Source organism: Mesocricetus auratus, unplaced genomic scaffold, assembly GCF_017639785.1.
Source record: "Mesocricetus auratus isolate SY011 unplaced genomic scaffold, BCM_Maur_2.0 Super-Scaffold_100011, whole genome shotgun sequence".
Taxonomy (NCBI): domain Eukaryota; kingdom Metazoa; phylum Chordata; class Mammalia; order Rodentia; family Cricetidae; genus Mesocricetus; species Mesocricetus auratus.
The window spans coordinates 13,828,110-13,851,777 of record NW_024429195.1 but is presented as its reverse complement, the minus strand read 5'-3'; the positions used below and the strand labels follow the sequence as shown (position 1 = coordinate 13,851,777).

Below are 23,668 nucleotides of genomic sequence, written 5' to 3'. Positions count from 1 at the left end.
CATACAAAAATATCAGATAAACTTGAACTAAAAATAAGTGAGGACGAGGCTGTGGAGGTGGCTCAGTGCGTCCAGGCGTTAACGACCAAGACTGCCTGCCTGACTGTTCGGTCCACAGAACCCACATGGTCAGAGGAGAGAACAGACGCCTGGGAGTTGTCCTCAGACCTGCACTCTTGATTCTCCATATAAGTAAATGTTTTGTTGTTGTTTTATTCCCTGAGACAGGGTTTCTCTGTGTGGTCCTGGCTGTCCTGGAACTCACTCCATAGACCAGGCTAGCCTTAAACTTGGAGATCTACCTGCCTCTGCCTCCTGAGTGTTGGGACTAAAGGCATGCGCCACCACTGCCTAGCCGTCTATGTATTTAAAAGATTTTCTACAAAGAGGCCCACACCTCTGCTTCAGTGGAGGAATCAGGGTGAGCAGGAGGCAGCCTCCAAGTCCTGGCACAGCCTTGGCTTCTTCAGGCTGGACACTGGGAGGTCAGCAGAATAGCCCAATGGCTCTTATGAAAAGGATCATGTTTTTGTAGAACTTGTAAACCTAGCAGGCATGCTCAGTCTTCTGACACAATCGTAGATGACACAACTGTCATCTACGATTCATGTTTGTGAGCCAAACAATCGAGTTTAAAAGTAAAACAAAACCATCTCTCTTAAGTTTTCAGTAAGCTTACAACTTTGTGTTAGGCTATCTCTGCAGTTATCCTTGGCCCCAGGTAGCCTGCGGCTCACAGGACGGACACTTCTAGATAAACCCACCCTTCCTCCTCTCCATTGCATTCATGTGTGACAGTCAATAAACTGGGTAGCTGTCACAGGAAGCAGTATCAAGCACGAGGAAGGTCCCCTTAGGTCTCGTTATTCCCAAACCGTCATGGAACCACGTAACTCTGAGAGGCTGTCTGGGGTATCGTCTGCTTGAAGCTGTATTAGTTGTGTAGTGGAGTCTAAACGTCCCCGTGGGCCAGGGGCATGTAAATCACCACAGCAGCAGACGCTAGCCTTACTTCAGCTGTGCCTCTCACTGCATTTGTGATCCTGGGCAAATTGTTTAATCTCTCTAGGCTTCCATTTTTCTCATCTGCAAAATGCGTGAATGAAAAAGCATGGTTTAATATTTGCAAGTCCAGAGTGCTTCCAGATTCAAAACTTTTTGAGGCTGAGATGCAATTGGAAGAAGGCACACCTGGCCTCACATGACAGGTCACAGGCAAAGTGCAGGCACAATAAAAATATAGACTAACTGCCTCCCAGCTACGTGCACAGGAAACACTAAATTTCATTTTGTCTACGGTCCCATTCCTAAGATGATTGTAAAATTGCAAATATCTAAAAACACTAGATTCCTAACATTTTGGTCCCAAGCATTTCAGATAAGGGTGCTCCACTTGGAATACATCCCCATCCCAAAGCCACCCTTCTCTGCTGAGCGTCTTGGGCCTTCTGGAAGGCTGGTGAAGTACGGCCACCTGTGTGGATACCATCTGCTCCGCCTGAGCATTTTGTTGTCTCTCCTCTGCCCAGTTGCTTTGAATGTGTGACTAATTGGGACATTTCGCGGAACGTTCTCTTGTTATCCATAGGAATAAGTGACAACGTGGAGACCTGATGTGAGATGTCAGCCATGAGCCTGAGCCCTGTGCAAGTATTAGAAGTGTGACTACGATCGTGCTGGAGGCTGCAGACTTGCCCCTAGACAGACACCAAGCAGTCAGCCACAGATGTGCAAACTTAACCAGAGCCATCCGTGAAGCTCTCAAACATGCCAAAGACTGTGTCTTAAAGGCAAGAGGTGGTGGAGGGGTCACAAATACATTTGGGGAGGCCAGAGAGCAACCTCAGTGTCCTTCTGCAGGGATCCTCCATGCTTGTTTCTGTCTCTGGTCAAACCCTTTAATCAAGTAGGCTGCCGCTCGCCTCTCTCCACTTACCTCTTGGTGTGTAATTCGGACTCCATTATAAAAAGACATAACAGTATTGGGTCCCACTGCTACCTTGGAAAACAGTCCTTCTCCAGCACTGGAGATGAGAGAGTCGGCAACATAAACCCTAAAGGAAATAAATAAATAAAATGTGAGTTTTCCAGTGTCACTCTTGATGCCAATCACTAAAATTCCATCATGGTTACTAAATCCCAAATGACAGTTCCCAATTATTCAACAAAGAAGGGAGGGGGAGGGGGAGAAATTAAACCACAGTATGATGGCAACAGCAATGGAAGAAATAACTTTTATGTCTTTAAGAGCCGTATTCAAAACGATCTCTACCACCTCCTTTAGACCAGGTATCTGGCCCAGGGTATCTGTCTCAGACTTGCTCAATAAGGAACGTGGTCATCAGTTTTTGATTTTTTGTTTTTTGTTTTTTTTGAGACAGGGTTTCTCTGTGTAACCCTGATTGTTCTGGAACTCTCTCTACATAGAACAGGTGGGCCTCAAACTCACAGCATCTGCCTCTTGCCTCTGTCTCCCGAGGGCTGGGCTTCAAGGTGTGAGCCAATGGGCCTGGTGACAACTAGGGACTTTTCCACCAGTTTTACGTGGTGCTGGAGATCAAACTCAGGACTTTGTGAATGCTAAGCATGCATGTTATCAACTGAGCTCCATCCCCAGGCCTCAAATGCCTTCTCCAGGGCTGAAGAGATGGCTGCTCTTCCAGAGGATTCGGGTTCGATTCCCAGCACCTACATGGCATCTCACATCCACCTGCAACTTCAGTTCCAGGGATCTTACAGCTGTCTGTCCTGGGGGCATTTCCTCAACTGAGGCTCCTTCCTCTCTGAGGACTCCAGTCTGTGTCAGTGCTTGATGTTCCGTTTTGAAAAAGAAGCTAATGTTTATAGTTAATGACAAGAAAACATTTCCCAAAGTTCACTAACACTGTGCCCAAATTTCTCAGACGACAGAGGAAGACTATTGTTTAGTTAAGTGCCAAGATGTTTATACAAAAAGTGACAATGAGATATATCCAACAAGCATTTCTCAACAACAACAACAACAAAAAGTAGTCAGCTAACCACAGGTCAAATCTGACTGCTGCCCATTTTCGCTGATAAAGTTTTATTGAAGCACAGCTGCCTCCCCCAGTTTGTTTAAGACTGCGTCAAAGGCAGAGGCTGAGTCTGTGCAATAGATAACACAGGGTCTGTAAGCTTCCAAGTTGTTGCTTGGTGTTCTTCCACAGAAAAAGGTTCCTAAACATTGCTTTATAACAGAAGCATCCTGCCGGGTGGTGGTGGTGGCACAGGCCTTTAATCCTAGTACTCAGCAGGCAGAGGCAGGTGGATTGCTGTGAGTTTGAGCCCAGCCTGGTCAACAGAGTGAGTTCCAGTACAGGCCCCAAAGCTACATGGAGAAACCCTGTCTTGAGCTACCTCCCCCCCACAAAAAAAAGAAAAGAAAGAAAAGCATCCATGGTTATGGGGTGGAGGTAATACAAGCTTAGGTTCCACCAACAACTCTTTCGTCTCTCCGTGCGCTGTGGTGGCCCTGCTGGAGGTGGGCATCTGTAATCCTGGCTCATTTTATAGACTGGAAATCTAAATTCTTGCTTTTGACTCTGCTCCTCTCTAGTGACAGAATGATATGTGTTCCCCCTCTGCCAGGTGACCTCATGACACCTCCTTCTGCGCAGGTGGGGCACCCCCCCCCCTGACTTTGCATGGAAGAGGGCTCTGCTGCAGAGTCTTAGGTGTTAAGAAACATGGTGTGCCGGGCGTTGGTGGCACATGCCTTTAATCCCAGCACTCGGGAGGCAGAGGCAGGCGGATCTCTGTGAGTTCAAGGCCAGCCTGGTCTACAGAGCAAGTTCCAGGACAGCCTCCAAAGCAATACAGAGAAACCCTGTCTCGAAAAACCAAAAAAAAAAAAAATGGTGAATTTTTGCCAGTCTCCGCCAGTTTCTCTTGTCTCCAGGAGAAGAATCTGTCTTGGGGGCTGTTGTTCCTTTAGCCAGAGTCTTGGAATGAAGAGATGTGAAATAGACCCGAACCCAACCTGCATCCTGGGGCCCAGCCTAGTCTGGCTGAGCATGGTAAATGGCTGAACCTAAGCCTACCCACAGAACCGTGGTATAACACAAAACACCGATCTCTGTAAACACTACGAGCTTAGCGAGGACTGCCATGCAGGATTTCACAGCAGACTGGAATGAGAGATGCAGTTCGCCCTGTGGTGTTCTGGAGTGAATACAGAAGCCAGTCTACACCCACTGGCCCTGGGCCAGAGCCTCTCGGTAAAAATGAGGACATTCTCTCCCTGCCTGGGGCACTGTGGGATCATTCAGACCAGGAAGAGGCTTGTTTCTCAGATGGGAGCAGAAAGTAAACAAGAGGTAAGCCACGCCCCTTGGGGGGCTGTCCTTACTCAGCCGACCAGCAGAAGGAGAATAAGGAGAGTTCCAGGCACTTAGAATCCCTGCTAAAAGGCAGTCCGCCTCACAGGTCAGGTATGGAAAGGCCAGACCTGACACGGAGGGATGCTATTACGCTCACCATTACTGCCTTTGCTCATATCCTGTCTTCCCTTATGAATAAAGAAGTTGCTTTGTGTTCCAAGGGTCAGGCTACGGAGACAAGGAGTTGTGCTGGAGGGTTAGGCTAGACCTGAAAGAGCATGGATTGCTCCCCCAGAAGAAGCAACATCAAGAACCCTGAGAGGGCCTGGGAGATTGAACAGCGGGCAAAAGCTCCTGCTTGCAAGGTGGAGCCTTTCCCACACGGTAGGAGGAAAAAAACTGATTTACAAGTTGTTCTCTGATTTCTGCACGCATGCTTCCCCAACCTCCCAGAGTCCTGAGAAAGGGTGTGACTGTCTGACCCAAAGCTTTACCTAGAGAGGTCATTCTAGGACGAGGCGCAAACCTGCTCGATAATGTAGAAACCTTCTGTGGATGGCCTCTATATGAGAATATCATTCGTCTTCCTCAGAATATACAAGTACTTCCTTGGAAGCGTGCCAAGGAAAAGTATTCATTATGGAGGGGCTTGGCTTGAGCAGGAGCCCAGGCCGAGCAGAGAGCCGGAGAAGCTCAACGGTGTCACCTCCAGGGCATAAACAGTGCATTGAACGCCACAAGGAAAGAGTTACCTCTCGGACTCGTAAGGGTCTGGAAGGAGAGCATCGCTAGAGATGCAGGAGGAGGTCGACTTATCAAAGTGGTACACGGAACCTAGAAGGCAAACCAACATGTCAGTTAGGTGCAGGCGTGGCTCCCCAGCCGCAGGGTCAACCAATCACAGGGGCCATTCCGGCTATGCCAGGGCGTGGCTCCCCAGTCACAGGATCAACCAATCACAGGGGCCATTCTGGTTATGCCAGGGCGTGGCTCCCCAGTCACAGGATCAACCCAACAATCACAGGGACCATTCTGGTTATGCCAGCTAGAAGAGCTAAGGGGGCATTTGCCGGGTTTACTCTTTTATTATGCTTTCAAATCTTGCCCTTTTTTCTTTTTCCTTAGTGAGATAGGGTCTTCCCAAGTTGCCCAAGTGGCTTCTGGGTTGGGATTGCAGGCCCATATTTACCAGGATTCGTTTATTTAAGTCTTAACGTGCCACCACCAGATTTAACTTTGAAGATTCCTATTTGTTGATTTTCCTTTATTCAAATGTCTTTAATATTCTTGTGTACTTAAAACTTTAAGCAAAACACGTTGTCACAGAATTTTCAGATTTCTCTGGTCAGAGTAATCTGGAGGTTAGTTTTTAAATTTCTTTGAGGTTTTCTTCATACTGTACAGTGTAAAATGTGCAGCCGAGCCTAGCAAGTGACTCCTGTGGTGAGAGTAATCTCAGCCTCACAGAAGTATGGAGAACAATGTTGCTCCCCATGCTCCCCATGCTAGAAGTCATTGGTGGCTCAGAACCGGATCGAATCAGTCCCCAAGACAAGGTATGCAGCTGTCCTAGAATTACTCTGGGCTTTCTGTTGACCTTGGCAAATCCTCACAGGGCACCAGGGATGCAGGATTCTCTGAGTGTTCATAAACAAACAAGATTTGGAGCCAGAGAGTGAACTCCTGCAAAGCCAATCCTGTTTAGCACCGACATCACTAAGCATCCCATCAATCGGTTCTTCTGTAGTTACCATGGTGACCAGACCCCTTTCCTGTTACTCAAAATATAATGCGAACCTAAACGAATGCCTCAAACCTAAGTTAGAAAATGGTCCAGACCAGTCTGGGAAACAGACCACTTGAGTATTTCAGGAGGGAGTTCAGCTGAGGGACTTGGTTATACAGAAGAGCCTTGAAGCCAAACAGAGAGCCAGGAGGAATCTAGAAGTGGACAAGAGCAGGAAGCTTCCTACCCACTAAGCTGGGCATGGGAGAGGAGGGTGGGGTGTGTTCCTCCAAGGCCCCATAATGCACCTGCGGCCAGCAGCCTCTCTAGGGCTTAAACAAACTCAGAAGTCAGCTATGGGAGCCAGGGAAAAGGAGCAGCTGCCTGCAGTAGAAGCGGGCAGAGGAAGACAAGGGATCCTGTGATGGCTATTCTTGGGTGTCAACTTGACTACATTTGGAATTAACTAGGACCCAAGTGGCTGGGTGCACCTGTGACAGAGTTTTTTCTTCCTTTTCTTTTTGTTTTTGGAGACAGGATTTCTCTGTATGTATGTAGCCTTGGCTGTCCTAGAACACATTCTGTAGACCAGGCTGGCCTTGAATTCACAGAGATCCACCTGCCTCTGCCTCCTAAATGCTGGGATTGGAGGCGTGCGCCATCACCACCTGGTTGAGGGACTTTTTTCCCCGATTAAATCATTTGTAGTGGGAAGATCCCCCTTTAATCTGGACCACACCTTCTGAAAGATAACGTGACCCAGACCACAACAAGTAAATGCTGGAATGGAGAATCAAGTCAGGTGACTCAACATTCTGGTTCTTACCACCAAAAATACTGCCTCTTAGGAAGTTTTAAATTTGCATCATGGTTAGAACTATAGCTCCATTTAAGAACAGTTAACTGCCAAAGTCTGATCTCTAGAACTCCAAAAGTAAATGAATAAGGGAAAAATGGCATCACTTGATCCCATTTAAAACACTGTAATGGAACCTAGTGTGATGGGTCTGATCCCAGCACTTGGGGGGCAGAGGCAGGTGGATCTCGGAGTTTGAGGCCAGCTGGCTTACAGTGGAAGTTCCAGGATTATCAGGGCTACCCAAAGAAACCCTGTTTCAAAAAACAAAACAAAACAAAAAATAAAACTATTTGTAATGGGCTAGATAATGGCTAGGTGGTTAAGAGTTCTGCTAGAAGACCTGGCACCCATTTCTATTCCCAGCATCCAACTGGCAGCTCCTATCTATATGTAACTCCAGTTTTGGGGGTCCAACGCCCTGTTCTGGCCTCTGTGGGCACCAGGTATCTTAGACAGCCGTTCATCTCTGAATTTTCCACCATTTACTTGCTGGAGAGGCACAGTGAAGCAGAAGGGGTTTCTTTCCTCCCTCCCTCCCTTTTTGTTTTGTTTTTAAGACAGCGTTTCTCTATGTAGCTTTGGAGCCTCTTCTGGCACTCGCTCTGTAGACCAGGCTGGCCTCGAACTCCCAGATCCGCCTGCCTCTGCCTCCCCAGTGCTGGGATTAAAGGCATGCGCTAAAGGCTTTTTAAAAAAAGAACTTCATTTTAGGATAAAATGAATTAATTTATGCATGTAGTATGTGTGTCTGTGTGTTGGTATGAATGCCAGCGATATTGTGTGTGAAGATGACCTCTAGGGTTTTGTCCTCAGGTTCTGTTCACTTTGGTTATTTTATTTTTTTGAGACAGGGTTTCTCTCTGTGTAGCCCTGGCTGTAGATCAGGCTGGCCTCAAACTCAGAGATCTGCCTGCCTCTGCTTCCTGAGTGCTGGGATTAAAGGTGTGCATTACTACAGCTCAATCACCTTGTTTTTTGAGACAGCGTCTCTCAGCCCGGACCTGGCCACCAGGCTCTAGGGATCTCCAGTGCCAAGTACATAGGTTCTAGAGACTGAACCCTGGTCTTTAAGCTTAGATGGTGAGCATTTTGTCGACTGAACTTGTTATGCCACGTTCGTGAGACCCCAAAAGAGACCACCAAGGAGCCGACGCTGATGCGAAGCATAAGGTTTAATGTTACACGCCTCGGTGGGGACCCTGTCCAGCAAACTGGCACAGCATCTGCAGGAAAAGGGTGCATGAGCTCAATTGTAAGGGGTTTTTAAAGGAAAAAACGGCCAGCAGGGTGGTACGTGTCTTGGCTGTTCAGGATTGGGTAAGAGTGGGTGACCTTTGGATTCACTGACTGGGGTCTAGGGGAATTTCAAAATTGTTACTAACAGTTGCCCACAAGAACAGTTGTGGCGAGATGTTAGTTACCAAAATTAGTCATTGCCTGACCACCCGGATGGGGTCACTCTGTCCAGGGCCGGGCACAGTTTGGGTGTTCCTTGGAACTGTTTATGGTTCCTAGGCTGGAGCTGAATCAGCCTTGTGCCATGCAGGGAATTTCTCAGGGTGACTTTTTCTGAGGATGGAGTTAACTCCATCCTCCCCAGTTTACCTTGCTCTTACAAACTTATCTCCCTAGGCCCTGGAATAACAGTAAATACACAGAAAAATACGAAGAATGAAATAGTGTTCCTACTGTTTCTCCTAAAGCTAACCTTTAAAAGGGGTTTTACATTTACTGTGTGTGTGTTTATGCATATGCGCGTTCATGCACATGCATGCATGCTCTGTGTGTTTGTGTGTGTGTGATGCATGTGTGAGGTCAGAGGACAGCTTTCGGGAGTTGACACTCCTCATTCACTACGTAGGTCCCTGAGATTGGACTCAGGTTACCAGCCTTTGAAGCAAGCTCCCACAGCCGCAGAGCTATCTCCGGCTTAATCAGCCATATAGTTTACACAGATTTTGAAGTCTGTCTCGTTTGATTCTTTAGTCGCATAAAAATGACGGCCCCATGTTTTAGAGATACAGGCATTTGAAACTGGCTGCATTGCCTGTCATTTCTTAGTCCTGTACCTTCTTAGAGTCACCTATGGATGGATGCCTTCTCATGGGACGTCTTAGCATATGTCACTGATGTACATGCTACACTTGCTCTGCCTCACTCATGCTGGGCTTTGTCGTGTGACTTGCAACACAAATGGAGGAAAGTTCCAGGGTAAGGCTTTAGGAGGCACCATTGGTATCTGTTTATATGCTGACACATCTGTGGTTCACTTGTGAAAACATTGCCCAAAGTAACCTCTGTGCCTTCAGACTGGGCCCCAGCATAAGATATAGACCAGCCTAGACTGGCTGAACCTCAAGACACAGCAGACCTATGGTTGCCATAAACAGGGAAGGGCTAAGGGGGGTCTGTTTTTTTTTTTTTTGGCAAAAGCTGGTTGACACTCCATTAAAATGGGCTCCACAGAGGAAAAAAAAGAAACCTATTTGTAGGGCGATGGTGGCACATGCCTTTAACCCCAGCACTAAGGAAGTACAGGCAGGCAGTTCTTTGTGAGATCAAGGCTAGCCTGGTCTACATAGTGAGTTCCAGGATAACTGGGCTACACAGAGAAACACTATCTGAAAAACACCCTCTCTCCCCCCAAAAAGGAAGAAACCTCTTCAACCTGTCACCCACTGGACGACTTACTTCCAGACGTCAGTTCAAAGTGTGGCCTCCCTTCTTCAGCGGCCACAAGGGTGGCCAGCTTCCCTTCAATCATCTCTCCATCAATAAACTTTCCGTAGAGCGCAGTCCTCTGATCAGGGTAGACATAGGCTATCTTCTCTCCAGTCATCTCCCCATCTTCATTGACTTCCCCGACGAGGCTGCCTCCATCCTGGTGGGAGAAACCACAGCAGACATATTCTGTAAAGCGTTCACCTGTAAGGTGTGAGTTCAAGAAGTTTGTTCTCTGCAATGCCCACTGTGAAGATCAGACAACAACGGTGTAAGAATCCAGAGCTTTTGAGAAGAGTGAGAGCTTTTCATGCCTCTGCAGGTAGTTCCTTTGCCACATGTGAATACACTTCTGGAATGTTCTATGCACCGGGACAAGCATGCCTCATTTATATTAGGAGACTGAAGTGTACTTTGTAATTCTGGACTAGTTCCTGGCACTCTAGCTTGGTATGTGATCTAAGAAACAAACACATTACTGTTGGAACAGACTTGCAAACATTTAAGGGAAATGTAACTAAGCACACACCTGTACTATATTAAGGGAAATATATTACAGTCTAACTATACTACAAATATATTACAGCACACACCCTGCATTCTTAGCACTGTGGAGGCAGAGGTAGGCGGATCTCCAATTTCTGTGAGTCTGAGGCCAGCCTGATCTATCCAGGACATCCAGGACTACATAAAGAGACAAATAAACAAACATAAGACAAACCCAGAGCCCAGGACCTTGTAGGATTGTACATGCAAAACACTCTACCTCTGAGCTAAGTCTTTAGGCCTTTAAGCGTGCTTGAGAGTTACTTTGGTCTACCCGAGTAAAAACACAATTGCTTGTATTTTCCAAGCGATAAACAAAGGCCCTTGTGTCTCCCACATCGGTTCCTTCTTTCATTCTTCATCTCCGGCTCTCCAGCCTCTCTCCCAGAGAAGGGCCAGCCCTGCTTCATTCCACAGGACAAACGCTACAGTATTCTATGTCCTGCTAAGTGCCAGGGTAACCCACAGATGCCTGATACGTTCATTTTGTGTGTATGTCCCTGTAGATGCGCATGTGTCTGCATGGGTGAGCATGTGCCATGTGTGGAGGTCAGGGGACAACTTGCAGAAGTTGGTCCTCTCCTTCCACCACGTGATCTGCCAGGCTTAGTGGCAGACACCATCACTCATGCCACCTCACAGATACGTTTTAGTTGATCTGCCATACCCACAGCATTATGGCTAATGTAATTTAGGATGCAAGAAGTCCTAACTTCATAACTTACAAATCTAAGTCCTTTGTCAGCTTGCTGAACAATTTGATACCATGGCACCTGGGATAGCTTGGTTAATGTCCTCACTCAAGCATCTGGGAACAGGTACTCGATACGGTAGTTTGGGTGACCCTCAGTGCTGCTTACTGAGACAGGAGTAAGTGACATTACAGGAGTAAGTGACATTACAGGAGTAAGTGACATTACACACTGTACACAATTTGCATAGCTCACCACAATCTAGCCACTCTTTGGTGGGGAGAAATTTTAAACTAAAATTTGGAACTTTTGAAGAAAAATACACAGCATTATCTTTCATAGGCAGAAAGCTCAGTAGGGTGACATTTGTTGCTTGTTGTCCTTCTGAAGTTAGTTCTTACTGATGCGATGTCAATGGGGACGACCTTTCCGTGCGATCTTCTTACATGCCACAGCTAACAGAAGCCACCACACTCCTGCCCATTTGAAGCAGAGGTCTGTGTTTAGGGCCTCTCACCTTTTCCCTCAAAAGTTGAATTTATTTCTTTGGACTGACAAAATAGAAATCCTTTGGTTTTCTAAAGGAGTTATGAATCTTTTAAAATACAAAAAAGTGGGGGGGCATTGGAAATTAATGAGCAAAACAGAACAATAGGGCTTAGCGGTGCTGCAGATAACGTCTCTTGGTAGAGGACTCAGCTAGCATGTGCCAGCCCTGGGCTTGAATCTCAGCACTGCACAAGCCGGGTATGGTGGTGACACTTGTAACCCCAGCACTTAGGAGGCAGAGGCAGGGTGTTCAGAGGTTCAGGGTTATCCTCAGCTACACGGAGACTCTGAGGCCAGCCTGGGCTACACAAGATGGTCTCAAAAAGCAACACATCAGCAACATTTCTGTCACAGTTCTTAGAGTGATCCTGTAAGCACGATAGGGAGAATGGCTCGGTTTCTCCTACCCTTGTTCTTGCCACGTCACAAACACGGCCCATCTGCTCTATCAGGGAGTATCGGAAAGAGGCCATTGCCTTGTTTCTTCTGCTCACTGGCTCCCCCTGTCAGAAGGAGTCATTGTGGTTGGAGAGAGGGCGGGTCAAGTGCTTGCTGACAAACTCTGCTGGGTGGGGATTAACAAGACAAAGGCTTTTGGTGGTCAGTCTCACTTGTCACTTACCCTCTGCCTGGTTCCTAGGCACTGCCCTGTCAACCCCAAGAAGGCCCAAGTCCCTCAAGAGAAACCTTCTTCTTTTCTTTCTTTTAAATGTGTGAGTGCTCGGTCTGCTGGCACACGAGAAGAGGCCATCGGATCTTATTATTGTGACCCACCATGTGGTTGCTGGGAATTGAACTCAGGACCTCTGTAAGAGCAGCTACTGCTCTTAACGGCTGAGCCATCTCTCCAGCCTGCTCACGAAAAGAAAAGCGTTAGCAGCAGAAGGGATGGGTTGCGGCTTTGGCTTCACACCAGGCCTCCAATCTAGAGTTATTACAATGAAAACCAGCAATTGAGTTCTCGGCACTAATGCCTATTTCCTTATTGACTCAGACTCCAGACAGCAGAGGGGTGCAATCAGCCCCTTCCTCTGTCATCAGATACCACACTTAAAGCAGGTGCCATTGACTATTCTGAAAGCTAGTTATTTCTCAGTGCTTCCTTCCCAAGTGCTATTTGACAAGACCACAGGGTGAAATGTTGCTACAGTAGCTGAAAGGTCGCTCATACTCAGGTGGCTGGCCCCCACCTATGAACCGCAGCAGTACCGACTGGACTCAGGACTATAAAAAAAAAAAAAGAGAAAAGAGGCCAGCACTCAGGAGGTAGAGACAGGTGGATCTCTGTGAGTTGGAGGCCAAGTCTGGTCTACAGAGTGGAATTCCAGGACAGACTCCAAAGCTAAAGAGAAACACTGTCTCGAGAAACAAAACCAGAGAGAGAGAGAGAGAGAGAGAGAGAGAAGAACATGGAGGTGCGAGCTGACATGTTGGAGATACCTGGGGGATTAGGAAGCAGAGTTGGGGGTCCATATGATGAAGACATGTTGTATACATGTGTGTGAAACTGACAAAGGACACAAAATGTGCCCTAAAAATGTCACTGTATATTTAAGTCAGTGAGATGAGCGCAGGAAATGGTCTCAGTGCACCTTGGATCTCGTGACAGGACTTCGGTTGATCCTAGTCAGAAGTGAAATGACAGGGAGTAGGAGGCTCTGGGAATCCCTGTTTCGTCTCTCTCCCATCCTCTGCCTACACAGGGCTCCGCTCGTTCTTCTGACAACTCCCTCTCTCAAATGTCAGCAGCTCCCCAGTACAGGCAGCACGGAGCTCAGCTTGGCCTCTCAGGAAGCCCCCTTTCAGCCTTCCCGACCTGTAGGTCCCTTGGTACCTGTCTGTCTGCTTGTCTGCTTCTACCTAGACAGTCACCTAAATGGTGTCAGATGGGTCGGAGCTGACCAAGAGGAGCCCTGAATGCTTGGGCAAGTCTTAGACAAAGATTAACCACATTCTTTCCTCAGAGCACAGTTTCTTTTTAAAATTCTGTGTAGCTGGGTCTACAGATGAATAACTGTGCCAAACTTTACCAACTAAAACACAACTGTGTTTTCTGGGTACAGTGGTATATGTGCCTTTAATCCTAGCACTCGGGAGGCAGGGCAGGTGGATGTCTGGGCTGGTCTGCACAGTGAGCTCCAGGACAGCCAGGAATAAAAACAAACAAGCAAACAAACAAACAAACAAAAAACCCTATTTGCACACACTGGATGTCCTGCTCTGTGTCCCTGCCTTATTCCCTTGAGGCAGGGTCTCACTGACCTTGGAGGTGTGCCAGCCTCAGATCCCCAGTAAAAGTGTTGTGAGTGCCTAAGCGACCAAGCCAGGCTTTTCACTCGGTTTCCGAGGATTTGAACTCAGGTCCTCATATTTGTAGCAAGTGCTTTTATCTGATGAGCTGTCTAAATGGTTTCTAAAGAATAATCATGTGGGGCTGGAGAGATGGCTCAGTGGTTAAGAGCACTGGCTGCTCTTCCAGAGGTCCTGAGTTTGATTCCCAGCAACCACATGGTGGCTCACAACCATGTTCAGTGAGATCTGGTGCCCTCTTCTGGCATTAAGTCGTACATGCAGATAGAGCACTCATATACATAAAATAAATGATCTTTGAAAAAGGTAACAGTATAAATGCTGTATATGTTGTTAAAAATAATAATGTGAGCTTGTGGGCTGGCTCAGGGAGGGGGGTGGGGAGGGGGGAAGGAGGGAAGGGGGAAAAGGGGTGGAACAAAGGTGATTGCTGTACAAGACTGGAGACCTGAGCTCAAGCCCCATGCAAAGGTGGGGAAAGAGAATGGATCCTGTAAAGAATCCTCAGATCACCGTCATACATATGTATGTATGACACATGCATCCCTACACATCATGCACACTCATACACAAATAATACATAAAGAAATATAACAACAACATGTACATTTGCTGGGGATTACTTTTCTTGTTTTACATGCAACAATTTGCTTTTTTGGGGACAGAGTTTTACTATGTAGCCCAGGCTGACCTCTGTAGGTCGTTGAGGCTGACCTTGAACTCCTTGCCTCCATTCACAAAGGCTGGGATTTCAGGCAAGCACCACTGTGCCTAGCCTGTTCTTACTAATTCAGAGTAAGCAAAAAGATATTTTCAGTTACGCTCTGGACACGATAAAACAGTAAACAAAGTATATCTGAAGGTTTATTCCTTTCAACATAGTTTTAAATTCATCAACAACAGATGGAGTATTTGAAATGCAAACAAAAGTTATTAATTCCCAACCATGGGGTTTGCCATATCTATTTGCTGTAGTTAACTCAAAGCCAGCACTGTCACCAAACACTTAAAGGCAAGTTAGGTTAAATCATCTTAACGAAAGCAATACAATCCATGAAGCACCTTCACAGCGAGGGGACTGAAAAAGATCCAGCTGTGGTGGTGTAGGGACTCCAGTCTCACTATAAGAGACCAGATAAAAATAAGGATTCAGTCTCACTATAAGAGACCAGATAAAAATAAGGATTCAGTCTCACTATAAGAGATCAGATAAAAATAAGGATTCAGTCTCACTATAAGAGACCAGATAAAATTAAGCAACAGCTGGGTGAGGTGGCGCACACCTTTAATATCAACACTTGGAGGCAGAGGCAGGTGGATCTCTGAGTTTGAGGCCAGCCTGGTCTACAGACTACATTTGAGGTCAGCCAGATTACACAGCCTGTCTCTCCCCCTGTATGTATTTCTTTTTGCTCTCTCTTCCCCTTCCCCCTTCTTTTTTTTTTTTTTTTTTTGACACAAGGTCTCTCTACATATTCCTGGCTGTCCCAGATCACATTATGTTCTGGGATTAAAGGCATGTCATCACACCCAGCCATCCCTCATATGTATTTCAACAATGAAATATCCCACTACTTCTACATGTCAAAGGAGTTAAAAGCAATTTATCTTTTACTTTACATTTTTGGTTGTGAGCCTAGCCTTTAACAGCTGAGTTATCCCTGTAGCCCATCTTTTACTTTATAAACGGTACAATAAAACCAGTTTGTGCCAGGGATGAGTAAGTACTCAGGAATATGCTACGAGTCAGAAGAATAGTGAATAACCATCTAAAGCCTAGTCATCTAAGCCGTGGAGGGCAACAGCAGGTAGGTGGGCCCCCGACGCTCTCATCTGCAGCCACTGATCCGTGGCTTCACAGTGAATACACTTTACTGTTCATCACGAGGGGTCACAGTGAATACACTTTACTGTTCTTCACGAGGAGTCAAAACATTGTCTCTTCAGACACGTTCCCTTCCCTCAGAGCGACAGGTGCCAGCTTACCGGGTAATGGATCCAACACACTCCATGTCGAATGTTGTCTTTGTATTGCCCCTTGAAGATCAGCCTCCCGTCGGTGTCATACTCCTGGGCTGGTCCATTCAGCTCGCCATCCACATATGTGCCTTGGAGCACACCCCCATCCTCATAGGTGTAAACACCCTGGCCCTGCAGGGCATCATCCACATAGTAACCTTCCAGAGTGCTGCCAGGCAAGGGAGAACAGAAAGAACCAGATTACACAGCAGTATCCACAGCTCGCTCTCTCTCTCTCTCTCTCTCTCTCTCTCTCTCTCTCTCTCTCTCTCTCTCTCTCTCTCTCTCTCTCTCTCTCTCTCTCTCTCTCTCTCTCTCTCTCTCTCTCTCTCTCTCTCTCTCTCTCTCTCCTCTCGCTCTCTCTCTCTCCTCTCTCTCTCTATCTCTCCTCTCTCTCTCTCTCTCTCTCTCTCTCTCTCTCTCTCTCTCTCTCTCTCTCTCTCTCTCTCTCTCTCTCTCTCTCTCTCTCTCTCTCTCTCGCATACATGTGGTGGGTAGAGGATATCTTGTGGTTTTTGGTTCTCTCTCTACTGCGTGGGGCACAGGGATCAAACTCAGGTTGTCAGGCTTGGTGGCAAGCACCTTTCCTCGCCGAGCCGACTTAAGATAAAGGACCCACGTGCCCAGCTGTGTCCACCCTTTCATGTATGCAGGACAGCATCTGGAATTCCCACAGATGGATGGCTAGGAAAAATGCAGAGAGGTGAATAACGGTTGGTGACGTCGGCTCATTGGCAGAGCATTTGCCTGGCATGCCCAAGGCCCTGGGTTTGAGGAAGCCTTAACCCATAAATCTCCCAATTCCTCAGAATCGTCTCCCTTTTTTCTTTGCTAAAGGAAAGAGAGAAAAAAGCCCCAGGTCTGGCTGAGAATAAGTCTCAGCTACCCGTGTCCCCATGACCGGGCAGATGCCCAGCTTACACCAGGCACTGGCATTTCTGCTGTTACACTCTAACAGTGAGGAACACCGTGCTTCTCTCTGGAGTTTGTGAGGCCCTCTTAGACGGCTTGTATACAGGGCTCTTCAGTCACACAACTAAGGTTTAGCTTATGCAAATGGCCATCTTACTTTCAAGTCACTAATATTTTATTCCACAGTAGCAATGATAACTGGCATCCAATCAAAAGACTCTCCTTTGACCCCTTTGGAAGACTCATGAGGACTTATTTTTGTGTTTTACAGTCATGTGTCCCTTAGTGACAGGGACAGGCTCTGAAAAATGTGTTTGTTGGATGATTTTGTCATTGTATGAACAACACAGGTATGCACACACAAATCTAGCTGCTATCGCTGGCTCCATACCGAGGTTACATGGTAATCTTGCAGGACTTTTGTGGTCCGTGCTGTTGATGACGTCATGTGTGTGACCCTCAGCTGTACACATGTGCTCATGTGACAAAAGGATCAGTCGGGAGGGGAGGGAGACTGTAGCCTCAACCCTGCTTGCCCCGTTAGTAGACTGATAAAGCCTGAGCCCCGTGGCTGGACCAGAAGAAAACTCACAGCACACTCAAGGTGACTTCACCATCCTTCTCCTATTGCTGTTTTCAGAAAACACTTTTGGAAGTTCAGAAATATGTTTTCAATATTCTTATGCTATGGAAGTAAGTGTACCACAAACACCATTTGGAATAAAGGGAAGGGCAGCTCAAACCATTTTAAGAAATGTAAATGTACGTGTTAGCCACATGACTCAGTGGGTAAAGGACACTTGCCGCCAGCCCTGAGATCTGAGTTTGATTCCCTGGACACACATCACGGAAGGAGAGAACCAGCTGAGGCAGTTGTAGCCTGACTTCCACACGCAGGCCTACACCTCCCTACACACAACACACGGACACAAAATAAACAACAAATGTAACTTAACGATTAAAAACATAAATGTTAGATACCCAGAAACAAAGATGGTTTGGTTAACACCCAGCTTTTGGTCACAGATTCAGCTAGTAAGCATTTTAAGGCATGCGTTCTATATAGTGAGGACTGTGTGGGGCTCTAGCCAGCACGGTGGACAGGATAACTACAGCCTGACAGTAACGGCCTAGCAAGCACACACTGCTCAAGAGGCCACACGGGAGAGGACACAACACTCACTCGGTAGGCAGGGCAAACGCATGCCACATGCCGTATGCGGGACACGCATACACTGTGTACTGGGTTACGTGGGACAGGCACACATTGTGTCCTGGCGTGGTGAGACAGGCACACGCTGTGTTCCTGGGCAGGTGGAGTACAAAGCGAGGCACAGGTTTGAGCAGCCTGTCCCTGACTGCCGAGTGACATCTTGTCTTATGATTGAGAATGATCTGTAATTATTAAATGAAATGCACAGCCTGAACAGTGACAGCTTCTCATTTCATTGTAATTACACTATTTGTGGTCTCCCAAGGAGATAAATAGTTCTCTTTCCCATTTGTTTGTATTATCCATGACAAATAGGCTTATTAAATTCATGAATGGGATAAAGTATACTTTAACATAGCTTTTGCATAAATAATCAAAACTGCAAATTCAGTGAAACTGAATTAATGAGATTCAACCGCCATTAGATTCACACAATTAAAAAAGAGCCCGCCCGGAGAGGGATTGCTAATCAACAGACTGGGTGACGTGTGCAGCTCAAGGAAGCGATTCAGTCATCTCTCTTCATGTCTGGGAGGGACCGTCAGGTAAGAGACAAGATACAGCCGGGTGGTGGTGGTGCAAGCCTTTAATCCTAGAACAGAGGCAGAGGCAGGGGCAGGGGCAGGGGCAGAGATCAGGGGGCAGAGGGCAGGGGCAGAGATCAGGAGCAGGGGCAGAGGGCAGGGGGCAGAGGGCAGGGGCAGAGATCAGGGGCAGGGGTAGAGGGCAGGGGGCAGAGGGCAGAGGCAGAGTTTGTGAGTTTGAGACCAGCCTGGTCTACAAAGCGAGTTCCAGGACACTCAGGGCTACACAGAGAAACCCTATCTTGAACCCCTGACAAAGAAAGATACAATATGCTCAGTGAAGTCTGATTTTTAAATAGGTTATGAACTTCAGCAGGTGCATATCCCAAATATTGAATATACGATACAAATATAAAAATATTTTGTTGTTGTCTGGAGTTTTAATTTAATGAAGTGTTCTCAGTTTTTATTTGTAGTCCTGGTGCCCCGTTTGACTTTAGAGTCCCAGCAGCATTCAGAATGTACAAGTCTGCCAGTACCTCTCAACTCATGATCAAATCTAAAAGTCACAGGTCTCTCAGACAAGTTAAAAAGAGAAAACAAACCAGCACAGACTTGCACGTTTTTGTGAGTGGACGCTCACATACACCAGGGCTGGCTCACAGAGGTAAGAGGGCAGCTTTTGGGAAGCAGTTCTTCCTTCCCCTGTCGAGCTCAGACAAGGCAAGACACTGAGTCATCTTTTTGTTTGTTTGGCTTTGGTCTTTTTCCATACAGGGTTTCTCTATATAGGCCAGGCTGTCCTGAAACTCACTCTATAGTCCAAGCTGGCCTCCAACTCACAGAGACCTGCCTGCCTCTGAGTGCTGGGACTAAGGGAGGTGGCCTCTGCACCCAGTTCCACTGAGTCATTTAGTTTGATCTCAGTCCCAACCATGGCCAATGACGCGCCATCGCCTCTTTGCCTGCAAATCCACTCCCACCTCCCTCTCAGTTCTCTTTTTAAAATTTTTTTATTTTTTTGGTTTTTCAACACAGAAAGGTTTCTATGTATTGTTTTAGAGGTTGTCTTGAACTCGCTCTGTAGACCAGGCTGGTCTCGAACTCACAGAGGTCTGCCTGCCTCTGCCTCCCGAGTGCTGGGATTAAAGGCGTGCGCCATCACCACCCGGCTTGGTTTTCCTCTTTGCATGGCTGATTTTCCACACGCAGCGCAGTGTAAGGCAGGACGGCAAGAGTGCTCTCAGCTCAGCTCACTCCCAGAGTCCTCTAAGTCACCTTTTCAGCTTCTCCCTCTGCAGTAACTTATGAGTAATACAATTGAGTGGAAGGAGGAAGGAATGGGTACCTTCATGTTAGAAAGAAAAAGTAACGTGTTTGTTGTAATAAACAAAATAAACTGAGTATCATCAAGGTACAGAGAGTATAGATTTCCACTATTCTTGTCCTAAGTATTTGACTTTTTATGCAAACATTACGCATTTCCATTCTCCCTCCCCATCCTCTTTCTTTCCCTCCTCCATCCCTTTTTTGCCACATGGTCTCCCTGCGTAGCCCAGGTTAGCCCCAAACTCAGGATCCTTCTGTTTTTTTCCTTAGTGTTGGGGTTATAAGCTTGGAATACCATGCTCAACTCTGTAATTTGTTGTTGTTTGTTTTGAGACACGGTCACATGTACTCAGGTTGGCCTTGAACTCACTATGTAGCTGAGGAGGATTGTGAACTCTTGATCCTCCTGCCTCTACCTCCTAAGTTCTGGAATTGTAGGCATAGGCCACCACTAACAGCCCTTGCTCTTTTAATTTTCTCTCTCTCTCTCTCTCTCTCTCTCTCTCTCTCTCTCTCTCTCTCTCTCTCTCTCTCTGTGTGTGTGTGTGTGTGTGTGTGTGTGTGTGCGCGTAGGCCAGAAGAGGGTGTCAGATCTGTTGGATCTGGGGTTACAGGTAGTTGTGAACCATCTAATGTGGGAGCTGTGACCTGAACTTGGGTCCTCTGGAAAAGCAGCAAGTGCTCTTAACTATGGAGCCCTCTCTCTAGGCCCGGCTTTAGATCTTAAGCTGTGCTCCCTTTTAACATTAAGCAGATGCCTCAGGATGATAGTAAGAAATAACAAAAACGGCCATTGGGTTGTTTGATTTTTCTGGCAATGGCATCTAAGCAAACAACTGGAAAACCTACGGGATATGAAAACATCAGTTTAACTGCATTTCTTTCTCTTCACATAAACAGGCCCTTTTAATTTATGAGGTGCCAAGTTTCCAAAAACAATTAAACAGGAAATATAACTCCACATTGTGGCGAGATTTAGCAGCTGCTACCCCAATCAATGCACCTACCTGTACTTCATTTAACTACTACCATATTTCATGACAGTCACCTCTCTAGTGTCTGAATACACAAGAGTAGTTAGGAAGCTTGGCTTTTCTTCATGGTTTGGGGACTGAGAAGCTTCTGTCCTTCCCACCTCATGGGCCTAACCATTGTCCCTCTTCTCTAACAGCTGTAGTTTGTGGCCTGCATGTTGCCTGGGACAGCCATGCATGTGGCCAACACCAAATCTCAAGTTTGCTTACAAGTTAAATTTGAGGGGGGGGTGATCTTTTTTTTCTTTTGGTGACTATATTATACTGTGTTTTCTAAGTCTGAACTTTTTTTTTTAAACCAGACAGGGTTTCTCTGTGTAGCTTTGGAGTCTATCGTTGCACTCGCTCTGTAGACCAGGCTGGCTTACAAACTCACAGAGATCCTCCTGCCTCTGCCTCCAGAGTGCTGGGGTTAAAGCCGTGCACCACCAACATCCAGATTCAAGTCTGAACTTTTGTAGATGATAACATTGTGTCCAATATAAAAGATTGGACACACCTGCTGGTGTATCCTCATCAATATAAGCCTTGAGAAAGAAACTTAAGAATGAACCAGATTCTATTTTAAGGCCCCATCTCTAACATGTCAAACTGTGGCTTAGTGCATAAACACTGTTCAGGGATTATCTCATGTGGCGTATTATTATTTCACACTGCAAGCTGATGAAGGCAAAGGAACCCTATCTGTTAGAGCCATTTCCAGCCAACACCTTCAACCTTCGGAGGCATGCCGGGCAAGGAGAAAGAAGCACTTTCTGCAATCCCTCTGGCCATGTGCCGGACACCTTCAGAGTCTTCAGAGGCGGGACGGGCAAGCACTTCCTGTAATCTCTCTGGCCATGTACTGGACACCTTCAGAGTTGCTCCTGCCTTTGTTTTATCCTTTCATGGAGGATGTGTGAGAGAATCTGATGATCACAGCTCAAAATAACAGCAATTAGCAAACGTTGGTTCTCTTCTTTAAAAGAATGCCCTAGAATGTACTGCTTAGGACGGAATGTTTAGGCCCCTGTAAAATCTGAAGCCTATTTCCCAGTGCAGTGGTCCTGGGAGGTGGGATGCTGGGGAAGGCATTAGGTTATGAAGTCAGAGGCCTTCTGAGCGCACTTACTGCCCTTATAAAAAGACACAAGGGAGCTTGCTTGCTCTCGCTCCCTTCTCTGCCCTGTGACAAGACAAGCAGCCATCTGTGAGCCAGGCAGCCACCAATCTAAATAGCCTCTGACCTCAAAGCTCTCAGCCCTCCAGAACTATGAGAGACAGACACTACCCTAGGCAGACATTGTCAGAACCCAATTGCAATGTGTGACACTGGTTGGTATCTGGTTCTGAATTGCTTGCTTGATGATGGGGGCTGCTGTGTGTGTGTGTGTGTGGGAACCACACCTTTTGGAGTAGTTGATTGTTGTGTGAGCGTGAGTGTAGCAACATTAAAGGCATTTGACACTTCCAAGTTTTCCCTAACAAGCTGTCTTCTAGGCCACTGTAGTCAACTAAGGTTAGAGTAACAGCAGGACTGGACACCGTCACCATCCTCCCCCTTCCCGGCACTTGCAAGGTGTGCTATGCCATCCTCCCCCTTGCCCGGCACTTGCAAGGTGTGCTATGCCATCCTCCCCCTTCCCGGCACTTGCAAGGTGTGCTATGCCATCCTCCCCCTTCCCGGCACTTGCAAGGTGTGCTATGCCTTCCAAGATCTTTGTAGCTTTTCTCATTCAAGTATGTATCCCCATTCTACAAATGAGAGAACAGGAGTTTGGGGAGGCCACTACTAAAGATGACCCTTTAGGAACACCTTCCATCAATCTATGGGCTTCTAGGCAAGCGCTAAAGCACCTTTAGCAACAGCTGGCCAGGTGGTGGTGATGGGCAGAGATAGGCAGGTCTCTGTGAGTTCAAAGCCAGCCTGGTCTACGGAGCAAGTTCCAGGACAGCAGAGTGGTTACACAGTGAAACCCTGTGTCAGAAAACAAAAGAAAACACCAAAAATATCAACCAACCAACTAAACAAACTAACTAACTAACAAAAAAGTTAAGAAGTGAACTTAAAGAAAATAAAGAAAGCAAGGAAAAAAAAGATTCATTCCTGTAATCTCAAAACCTGGGAGGTAGAGGCAGGAGGGTTGGGAGTTCAAGATCATGCTCAGCCAGACAGTCAGTGCAAGACTATCCTGGGCTACATGACACACCGTCGGGGGCCGGGGGGCAGCGGTGAGAAAGTAAAAGAAAAAAAAAGAAAGATAATATAGAAAAAAAGGAGAAAAAGTAAGGTAATATAGGAAAAAAAGAAAGGTAATATAGGAAAAAAGAAAGATAATATACATATGAATTCATGTCAACTCTAATTCTTACTAACTAGGGGACTCTGGGAAAGTTACTTAGCCTCTCCAAGCCTTAGTTTCTTCATAAATGAATCTGGGTTGTAAATCCAAATGTATTTATGTTCTGAGCTTGATAGTCAGGAACACAGAAAGAATTTTGCCTCATAGAGAGGCTGGAATAGTGACATCAAAAGTTCGTTTCCACCCCAGCTTCTCTGAAATGCAACCTTGTAACAACCTGGGAAATGTTGTCATCATCGCCCCTCAGCCCATCAGGACACAGCAGAACAGGAAGCCAGCATCAGAAAATGACTTTGGGAGGCCCGGTGATAGCTCAGTTGGTAAAGCACTCTCCTTCAAACGAGGTGTGCATCAATCCCTTAGAGCCCACTTAAAAGAACAAAGCCAAGTGTGATGGCATGAATTCGGAATCTCCGTCTAGCCAGAGAGAGACCCTATCTCAAAACGAACACAAAACGCACCAGGATGTGGCCTTCCAGATGGCTATCAGGTGAAGCACGTGCCATCAAGCCTGATAACAGCTTTATCTCTGGCACCCGCATGGTAGAAAGG

The 23,668-nt window shown here is 46.7% G+C and overlaps 1 protein-coding gene across 1 annotated transcript in view; it reads right to left on the bottom strand.

The window, feature by feature from the left end:
• Window positions 1-23,668, bottom strand: part of Setd7 (SET domain containing 7, histone lysine methyltransferase) — a 43,209-nt gene that overhangs the window by 7,705 nt on the left and 11,836 nt on the right. Inside the window, exons 3-6 of the mRNA XM_040754440.1 lie at window positions 15,730-15,931; window positions 9,617-9,806; window positions 5,093-5,174; window positions 1,937-2,054 (exon numbers count right to left, since the gene is read on the bottom strand). Of these exons, the coding sequence (XP_040610374.1) occupies window positions 1,937-2,054; window positions 5,093-5,174; window positions 9,617-9,806; window positions 15,730-15,931 (592 nt within the window). The remainder of the gene's footprint in view (window positions 1-1,936; window positions 2,055-5,092; window positions 5,175-9,616; window positions 9,807-15,729; window positions 15,932-23,668) is intronic.